This window comes from Xyrauchen texanus, chromosome 8, assembly GCF_025860055.1.
Source record: "Xyrauchen texanus isolate HMW12.3.18 chromosome 8, RBS_HiC_50CHRs, whole genome shotgun sequence".
In the NCBI taxonomy this organism is placed as follows: Eukaryota; Metazoa; Chordata; class Actinopteri; order Cypriniformes; family Catostomidae; genus Xyrauchen; species Xyrauchen texanus.
In genome coordinates, this window is record NC_068283.1 from 37,515,506 (window position 1) to 37,525,879 (window position 10,374).

The 10,374-nt window shown below is 36.7% G+C and overlaps 1 protein-coding gene across 4 annotated transcripts in view; it reads left to right on the forward strand.

Moving 5' to 3' along the window:
* The window catches only part of LOC127647863 (myocardin-related transcription factor A-like), a 69,241-nt gene extending 60,400 nt beyond the window's left edge, over positions 1 to 8,841 (forward strand). For 2 of the 4 annotated variants that reach the window (XM_052132368.1, XM_052132369.1), the window contains exons 14-18: positions 81 to 281; positions 676 to 792; positions 1,113 to 1,259; positions 6,165 to 6,222; positions 6,318 to 8,840. In XM_052132368.1, the coding sequence (XP_051988328.1) occupies positions 81 to 281; positions 676 to 792; positions 1,113 to 1,259; positions 6,165 to 6,222; positions 6,318 to 6,856 (1,062 nt within the window). In that variant the 3' untranslated portion in view covers positions 6,857 to 8,840. Of the gene's footprint in view, positions 1 to 80; positions 282 to 675; positions 793 to 1,112; positions 1,260 to 6,164; positions 6,223 to 6,317 lie in introns of all 4 variants that reach the window. The other 2 variants (XM_052132370.1, XM_052132371.1) reach the window with 2 other exon arrangements.
* Positions 8,842 to 10,374: the final 1,533 nt, after the last annotated feature.

The window sequence follows — 10,374 nt, forward strand, 5'->3', positions numbered from 1 at the left end:
GGAAAGTCATGGCGCATCTCACTGTGTTGTGTATTTGTCCATGTTTTTTTTTTTTGCAAACTTTTCTTCTTCTTTTTCAGCAGTTGCCTCAAGCACTTACCAACCAGCAGTCCAGTCCCGTTTCTTCATTCCCAGTGGACATACTTAAATCTAACTCTGCCCCCACAACAGTGACAGACCGTAATGGCAACCAATTCCTGCTAACACTGTCCAATCAAAACACAGAGACACCAGCCAGAGGTCGCACTCAGGGCAAAATAACCAATAACATCACAGTGCAGGTAATGTGTTTTTGTTTTTGTTTATGCTGGAATGCTTCACCCAAAAAGGAATATTCTGTCATTAATTTACTCACATGTTTTCCCAAATCAGTATAATTTTCTTTCATCCATTGAACACAAAATGCTACAATTAGGCAGTATGTTAATCTCAGTCACCATTCACTTTCATTGCAGTTTCTTTATTCAATGAAAGTGAATGGTGACTGAGGCTAACATTCTGCCTAACAAGTCCTTTTGTGTCCCGCGGAAGAAAGAAAGTCATACATGTTTGGAACAACATACGTGTAAATGATGACAGAGTTTTAATTCCTTTAAAAACATCAAGCTCTATAAACCTCTGAAATTGTTATGTAATCACTGACATTTCCATTTCTTTGTTTGTTTGTTTTTCCAGAGACTACAGTCCACACCCAACCAGTTACCCAGCCAATCAGAATTTGAATTGCTTAACAACAACAGCCTATCTGAAGAGCCCGTGCAAACTGTCATTTTGAAACAGCCAATCAAAAAGGTCGGTATGAGGTCACTATTGTGCAGTTTATATATATAAGAATAGTTTTGTGAACAGCTTTTCTTTAGCATGTCAATGTTATTGAGAGTGGGTTATGTAAGCAAGTGATGAAAATGGCCACAAATATAAATGAATGATTTGTATAATGCAGAATCATTTATTCTTGATAAGTCATTGAACATGGTTATGGGGCTTTTAAACTGGCTGATTAAAATGCTAATGACTGATCACTGTCACTAGCATTTAAATGGAGACTGCAGGCATGGGATATTAGCCCATTAACATGGTGGCTAATTGAGATGCATGCTTGATTTTGACAGGTGTTAAAGCCAGAACTAAAAGTGTCAACCAGTTACAAAACGGCAAAATGTACATCCATCGTGGCACCACTCAATGTACAACCATTCTCCTCTTCAGTGGATACCATAAACAACAGTGAACCAGTCCCCTCATCTCCCAATAACAATGTAAGTGTTTTGTTTGTGTATAACTCTGTTCTAAAAACCTACTTAAAAAGCTTTTAAGGGGCACCCCGATGCAAAAAAAATATTTGAAATGGTAGGGGCAACAACACCATACCTAATTATTTCAAAATTCTCAAAGTTTTGTGAAAATCTGCACCACTTAAAGGGTTAGTTCACTTTTTTAAATTTTAAATTCTCTCATCATTTACTCACCCTCATGTCATCCTAGATGTGTATGACTTTCTTTATTCTGCTGAAAACAAATGAAGATTTTTAGAAGAATATCTCAGCTGTGTTGGTCCTTACAATGCAAGTGAATAGTGGCCAGAACTTTGAAGCTCCAAAAAGCACAGTAAAATTATTCAGTACCACTCGTCCACTATCAAATCAAATAATCGGTCAGCCCCATGTATACAGCACCCAAGTCAGATATGGTGATGCATCAGTAACAAACCTAAACCTAATTGGTTCTTACATGGAGTTGATAAATTATTTGATTTGAGAGTGAAAAATTACTTGCATTTCTGTCCGTTCATCACACAAAGTGATAGTATGGCTTTAGAAGACTTGGAAAATAGAGTCGTATCGACTACTTTTTACTGTGGTTTTGTAGTTTTTTGTTTTTTTTTCCTTTATGAAGCTTGACTGCTTGGAGGCAAAAAGACATGTGAAGATTGAAAAAAATAGATGTGTTTTCCACGGAAGAAAGTTTGTAACGTCACGAAGGCGAGTAATTGATAACTGCATTTATAATTTATATTGGATAAATGCATAATATACATTTTGGACCACCAAAAAATGGACTACATTCACTTGCATTGTTTAGGGGAGGAAACTTGAAATTAAATCCTAAAAATCTTAAATTCTGTTTTAATGAAGAAAAAACTCATCTTGAGACATCTTGGATGGCCTGAGGTAAATTATCAGCAAATTTCATTTTTGGGTGAACTATTCCTTTAAGGCAGCATTCTGAAATTGAACCTCATGAGTCAGTTTTTTCTTTCTTAGAACATTATTAGAACAAGATAATCTACATTTACTTGAGAAACAAAATGGCATAAGATTTGAATTCTTGTTTTTAAAAGAAATCTAGCAAAATTGTATGATATCTGTGATAATAAACAGTGTATATATATATATATATATATATATATATAAATGGTTTGCTCTCGGTGGGGTGCGTGGTGAGTTATCCACGGATGCCGAAAAGAATAGTGTGAGCCTTCCGCGCGCTAGGTCTCCGCGGTAACGCGCTCAACAAGCCACACGATAAGATGTGCTGATTGACGGTCTCAGACGCGGAAGCAACTGATATTTATCCTCCGCCACCCGGATTGAGGAGAGTCATTACACCACCACGAGGACTTAGAGCGCATTGGGAATTGGGCATTCCAAATTGGGGAGAAAAGGGGAGTAAATACCAAAAAAAGTATTTGATTGTCAACATCTGGGCTGGTTTATAATTATCAAAAAAATGTAATTGTGAGATGACAAAAAGACATGATGACATAAGATAGTATATATTGTTTACAGATAAATATATAAAAAAAGTTTATTCTTAAAACGACATAAAGAAAATCTAGTCAAGTCGTCATTTTTATTTGTATAACGCTTTTCACAACACACATTGTTTCAAAGCAGCTTTACAGGAAATCATGCATTAACAAAACAATTAAACTGCAATATCTCTAAAGTCTTAGAGTGATCATTGTGTAGTTTGATTAAATATGATTGTAAATTGTGTATAAAAATTTAATTATTAAATAATAATTGTATTTAGAACCCCAGTGAGAAAGCCGAAGGCGACTGTGGCAAGGAACACAAAACTTAGTAAGATGTTTTTTAATGGAGGAAAATAACCTTAGGAGAAACCAGACTCACTGTGGGGGAAGTTCCCCTCTGGCTAACATCATGAATTTAATGCCAATATTAGTTATTTATGTGCAGTGCAGGTCATGGTTTATGATTAGTAAACTAAGTAAGTATTATTGTCCAGTTTTTAAAAAAAATATTTTGTATGAACTGTAAGATTAATGACCATTTTTGTCATTTTTGTAAGATTTTTGTCCATCCTGGATTAACTGTAGACGTTCACATAGATGCAATTGTCCTTGTTAGTTGGCTGATGAAGGCTTTTGTTGGCAATTAATTGATAGTCTTTGTATTCCATTTCAAGTATGTAGTCCATCAATAGACAAAGGTGATGCAGGCAGAAATTAATGAGGTGCATCGCAGTTCAACCTGCAGGTCATTTCGGTGAGGTTCGGTGGGGTCCATCCTAAATCCAAGGTTCAGGCATATGAATTATCTGATGTCTTACAGTTGGTGTTTGTCATCAGTTCATCCTCTGAAGTCAAAGGACTGAGGTGATGTCTGGCTAGCACCAGCTGCAGTTTGTCATCTTCTCTCAGCGACACGTAGCAGTGGAGTCCGACACCAAACAGGAATGAGCTGGATCTGGCCTGCTCTGGTAACCTCAGGATATGAATCAGAGTCAGGTTACGACATGAAAACAAATAGAATAATATTAGCGTAGATGGTATTAAATTTTATGCAGAGTTATAGATCATGATGGATGTTTCTGGTTCCGGCAGACCTAACTAAAGCTGCCTAATTGTGATAAATTAGGATAAATTAGTAGTATGCCTGGCTAAATAGATGAGTCATTAGTCTAGACTTAAACTGAGTGAGTGTGTCTGCATCCTGAACAGTGTTAGGGAGACTATTCCATAGTTTAGGAGCCAAATATGAAAAGGATCTGCCTTCTTTTGTAGATTTTGATATATTCTTGGAATTATTAACAAGCCAGAATTTTGCGATCGTAATGAACGTGATGGAATATAGCGTGGTAGAAGGTCACTTAAGTTCTGCGGAGCTAGACCATTCAAAGCATTGTACGTAGTTAACAGAATTTTAAAATGAATACAAAATATATTATCTTATTTCATAGTTGTAGTAAGCACTCTTTCAGCTGCATTTTTAACCAATTGAAGTTTATTTATTGATCTTGCTGGATATCCTCCCAGTAATGCATTACGATAATCTAGTCTTGAGGTGAACAGATTAATGATTGTTTCTGCATCAGCAACAGAGTGCATGTGACGTAATATAGCAATATTTCTGAAGTGGAAAAATGCTGTTCTACAAACATCGGAAATTTGATTTTCAATGGATAGATTGGTATCAAATATAACACCTAAGTTCTTTGCAGAAGAAGATGACGTAACAGTACATCCATCAAGAGCCAAATTATATTTTAGCGGCTTATTTTTTTAGGTTTTTGGTCCAATCATTTGTACATCTGTTTTGTTGGAATTGAGTAGAAGGAAATTTCTGGCCATCCAATCTTTGATTTCATTGATACACTCTGCTAATTTGGTGAATTTTCTTTGGGTTTAGATGAAATCTAATGTTGGGTATCGTCGGCATAACAGTGGAAAATTCCACGATTCCTGATAATATCTCCCAGGGGAAACGTATAAGGGGAAAAGCAGAGGTCCTAAAACTTTTCCCTATGGCACTCCATACATAGCTTTTGTTTGATTTGACAATTCCTTGTTTACACATTCAAAGTGATCGCAGTCTGATCTATAGGACCTAAACCATGCTAATACAAGTCCACTAATGCCAACATAATTCTCCATCCTATTCAAGAGAATGTCGTGATCTATCTTGTCAAAGGTAGTACTAAGATCTAAAAGCAGTAGAAGATAAATGCAGCCGCGATCAGATGATAAGAGCAAGTCATTTGTAACTCTGATAAGTGCAATCTGTACTGTGATGGGCCTAAATCCTGACTGAAATTGTTCATACAGTATGTACTATTTCTCTGGAGATATGAACAGAGTTGTGAGGACACTACATTTTTTAGTATTTACGACATAAATGGTAGATTTGAAATTGGTCTTTAATTAGCCAAATTTCTATGATCAAATTGAGGCTTCTTAATAAGCGTTTTGATAACTGCCATTTTAAAGTTTCTTGGGACATATCCTAAGGATAGTGAGGAGTTAATAATATTAAGAAGAGGTTCTGAGATTACAGGGAATACCTCTTTTAAGTGCTTAGTTGGTATTGGATCTAACACACATGTTGTGGCTTTTGATGTTTCGATAAGTTTTGTTGGCTCTTCATGACCTATGACAGCGAAGGACTGAAGTTGCTCATGAGCAAAATTATGAGACACTGTTTTCTGAGTTATTGTGACAGATGATTGCATAGTTCCAATTTTATTTCTGATTATTTACATTTTATCAGTAAAGAAATTTCATGAAGTCATTACTATTGTGCTGCTGTGGAATATCTGGTTCTGTTGAGGCTTTATTCCTAACCAATTTAGCCACAATACTGAATAAACATCTAGGATTGTTGTGGTTATGAGTTTACTCAAATATGCTGACCTGGCAGTTTTTAGTGACTGTCTGTAGCTACAGACACTATCCTTCCATGCACCGCAGAATACCTCTAATTTTGTGTTCTTCCACTTGCGCTTCATTTTCCGAGCTGCTCTCTTGAGAGCATGAGTGTGATCACTGTACCATGGAGCAAGGCTTTTTTCTTTAATTGAAGTGGGGGCAACATTATCAAGAGTGCTAGAGAAGAGTGTATGCATATTTTCTGTAATTACATCAAGTTCTTCTGTGCTTTTTGCTTACTGAGTATATGACATAAATCTGGAAGATTATTAGTGAAGCTATCTTTAGTGTGTGAAAGAATAGTTTTACCTGAAAGATATCGTGGTGTAGATTGAGCGACATTAGCTGATCGCAACAAACAAGAGACAACGTCTGAAAACAAGACTTAAAATCATATGTAATGTTGCATATCCAATGCAGAGCTGATCCAAAATCAGATTATTGATTCAGTGTTTCAATGTTTGTGTATCTAATGGTGTTGGTGTTCTTGCAGGAAAATGGATGCAATCAACGTGTTGATGACCTGTTTGACATCCTAATTCAGCGTGGAGGTAAGGTTTCATGCTATATTTATTGACCCGTAGATATCCTTTTATTGATTGAAAAATGTTATAGCTGCTCAGACTAACATTTTATTTTCCTGCAGAAATATCAGAGAATTTCAAAGCCACTCCTGATCCTGTTGTCGAACGGCTCCGCCCAAACACGCCCCTTTTTTCAAGCTCCGCCCCTCTCAATTTCTCCACCCCTCCCACAGATTGGCTTATCAAAACTTTGATTTTAGAACCGCAAGCTCCCTCATTTGACACACACAGCAGTTGTGACTCAGGAAGTGGGCGTCTTGAAGATTTCTTGGAAAGCACTACTGGCAAACCATTGCTGGGAGTGGAGCCAGGAGGACCTACAACGCTAATTGTCGACCTTCACAACCAAATGCTAAGCACACCAAGTATCCTAGACCACCCACGGTCCCCAATGTATACATGTGATCTGAGTTTTTCTAGTAACTCACCATCAGATTTGGTTAACTCCGCATCTGACAGTATGGATTGGATGGACAGTATTGGACACTATGGAATGGGCGGGACTGGAGGGGAGGGGCCAGGGATGAATGCTCAAGTCTCCTCTAGCTTATTTTCCACAGACTTTCTCGACACTTCAGATCTGCACTGGTCCAGTTTATAGCCCAGTGAGACATAAGATTTATCCAAGACTTATGATTGGTTAAATATTTTCAAAAAGGTCCAGTCATGGATTAGCTTTCTTCACAACAGGTTTCCAACCGTGACTTTTCCAGTTATTCAACAACTACGCAGTATCCTACTTGGATTATTGTATGTTACACTTTAAAGCACTTTTCATCTGTCCCCACCCTTTTGAAACGCACTCACTCCCTTGTCATGAAACAATTAATAAATGCAACATTAACGGACAATAAACCAAAAATAATTGGCCAAATTTTGCATCAATTATGCACCTAAATATTACTATTTATTGTATTTTGCGGAAAGAATTTATATCATAGGCCAGGTAAGGAACAGACTTTTAACATCTGCATGTATCCACAGCTACCCATAATATTATCTGTTATACATTGTGTTGAGGTGCCAGAAATATTAGCTATTTTAAGAGCTACATAGATTGCGGTAAACTATTTGCAATAGCGCAATAAATTATAGTTTGTAATATTTTTTACTGTGTGGAATTGTGGAGTTGTGTGAAGACACAAGGTCTTTTTTGTTGCTGAGGAAAACCTTTCAAACCTTTTTGCTAGAATGTTAGCATTTGCTAGCATTGAGACTTAATAAAAACGGTTATCGCGTTTAAAAACTTGCATTTATGTTTTAATTGCTAAATTACCAGTTTCATTCATTCACATAGGGCTTGTGTGACAGGGCGGAGGGCGGGGCTGTGTGGTGATTCTGCACACCCGGTCCCTTATCAGGTTAATCAAGCCTCCGAGAGGGATAAAGGCCGACTGCGGATGGTGGTGCGAGAGATAGAGAGAGAGATCGTTTACGGGCAGCTGACCGTCGTGTGTTTATGTTTGTGTCTTTTGGTTTATTTCTTCATTAAACTATTATTTATATCCTCAAGCCGGTTCTCGCCTCCTCCTTCCTGGGTCTTCGGCACCAGTGTAAAGGGGTTCAATGGAAAGGAGGCGGCTTAAACAATCTCTCTCTTTCGCACAATCCTCCGCAGTCAGACTTTATCCCTCTCGGAGGCTTAATTAGCCTGATAAGGGCCCTCCGCCCTGTCACAGTTTATATATTTATTTGTGAACTTAAGCATACAACTCTGAAAAAAAGCTTGGCCAAAACAATTGCCAAATCATATGACAAATTTGAGGGACGTTTTGCAGTTCAGTTTTATTTAGACATGACAAATAACTCCATATATGTTGCTCCAAACTTGGGTGGTACTGTATGAGACACATATACAGTGATATAAACACATTATTACATGTTTTATAAAAGATCTAAATTTGAGATGCCTGTACCTTTCAAACATGTTGCTGTTTAATTATGTTGCATTGTATATGAACTTAACTGTTATATTTGCCATCACAGTTCTCAATGCATGGACTGCACTGTATTTTGTCAATACTCCTGTCTGCCGGCAGTTTTGATAATAGGATTATAAGCCTATGAGATAATGAATGTTTCTAAAAACAATTAAAAATGTATAGATTTTATTGTACAGAAGATTATAATCAGAAATAGTCCAAGTGAGGCATAATCACATTTAATCAATAAGCAAGATGCAAATCACGAGGACCCACAAACCAACTCATATATATTTGATCTGTTAATCTGAAGGCACATTATGCTTGGATGTGCATTTTTTTAATTGCATTTTGCATATCAGCTCAGGAACCAGTTCAGTGCGTGCGTGTTATTGCGTATGTGTGACGCCATTTGGGGAACAGCATTACTGTCTGCAGCGTTCACTGTCTCCATCTGTCTGAATTTGCACTTACAGGGTTTTGGTTAGTGCTTCTTGTGGCAGAGCTCAAATTTAAACTTCATATCCAGTCCAGTGTCCCCTACTCTCTACTGGAGATTGAAACTCCTCACTGTTTCATTGGCTGAATGTGTTAGCCTCTCTGGTTTAATCTCTAAGATTTGTTTTTTATTTATTTTTTTTAAATAAAAATATATATATATAAAAAAATGATACATTTTCTTGCTTTCAAAAAGAGAAAGTCCTGATACTAAAACCATTAGAAGTTGCATTAGAAAAGAAAATTTTTCCTTATTTAGCACCATTGAGATTTATTACATTGTAGTATTAATTGAATGGCAATACCTCCTCCTGCCCCTTATAATTACAATAATACTAAAAGATATATGTTTTTTGATAAATATTGTTTTTGATAATAATATAATTACTTAAGAATTTAAATTTATTTATTTAATACAGTCGTGAGAATGGCATTTTTAGTAAGCTGCTGACAATTGGGGCATGCTTTAGCCATTGAAATAATGTCACAATACAAAAATGTATTTATGCTATTTTATTTCTTACTTTTTCTTTAGATTTTGGGGTGATTTATGACCTGGATATTTCTTGATGGTTTAAGTGAGGTTCACCTGCACAGTATGCATATTTTTGTACACATTTTACCTGAAAGTCCATGCGAGAATTTAAGGTTAGCCATTTTGATGTATTCATCTTAGAAATTGCATAAATCAAGATGTGCAACACAGTGTTGGTCACGATCATAAATATATACGATTTTATTGCAACTTTATTATTTTTACAACTATTTCACAACTTTAATGTTTGCATGAGGGGTTTGCACACCATGGTTCCATGCTGAACTTTTCTGAGTGACAATTTCTTTTGTTTTTATTTTTGTGCGAGGAAGCAGACTGTCTGAGCTCAGTTTGCTCAGTTTCATTCATGTTCACTGGAACTTGTGTTTTCCAGGCAGCTGGTAAATTAGATGGTGCATACACAGGGGCATAGATTATGGGGGATGCTGGGATAATCAAAACAAGCAAGTCCTCCAGCTATTCCCATGGGTGTTGCCTATTCATCTAAAGAATTGTTTTAAATATTTTTTTTATGGCACATTCTCCTTGGGCTGTCATATTTTGGGTATTCTCCCCTCACGTGTTCATTTTGATTGTATTTTCGTACTTTTTTTTGCCATTGACACACACGTTCCAGCTTTACAGGTCACATACAGAGGTTGCATTACAAATATCTGACTGACTGAGTTGTAAAATTACCATTCTGGTCATCAGTCATATTAGTTTAGATATCCTGATGCGTGGTATATTTGATGTTGTAAGTTAAAAATGGCTTTGCGTCGTAAGCGTGAGTCTGATAAACCAGGTTTTTTATTTATTAATTTGCAGAGTTGGGGAACATACTTTTAAAAGTGTACTTACGTTATTGATGTTTCTGGCTGAGAGCGGCATTAGAAGTAGAGATCTCTTTCGCGCGCACACACATAGGCCTACAGCACATGGAGAGAGAGAGAACGTGTAAAAAATAGTATTTTGAAAGAGTGCACGCTCTGCCGCTCTCAGCCAAAATAATCACATAAGGAAATGTGTACGCATGAAAATGTGCAGTATCAAATACACAGAACGTATAATAGTCCTAACTGGAGAGAGCATATGCATTCAAAGCCAAAGGCAATTTGTTAAGATGCCTTTTTCAGGTCCAAAAAAGAGGACTTCTTTTACCAG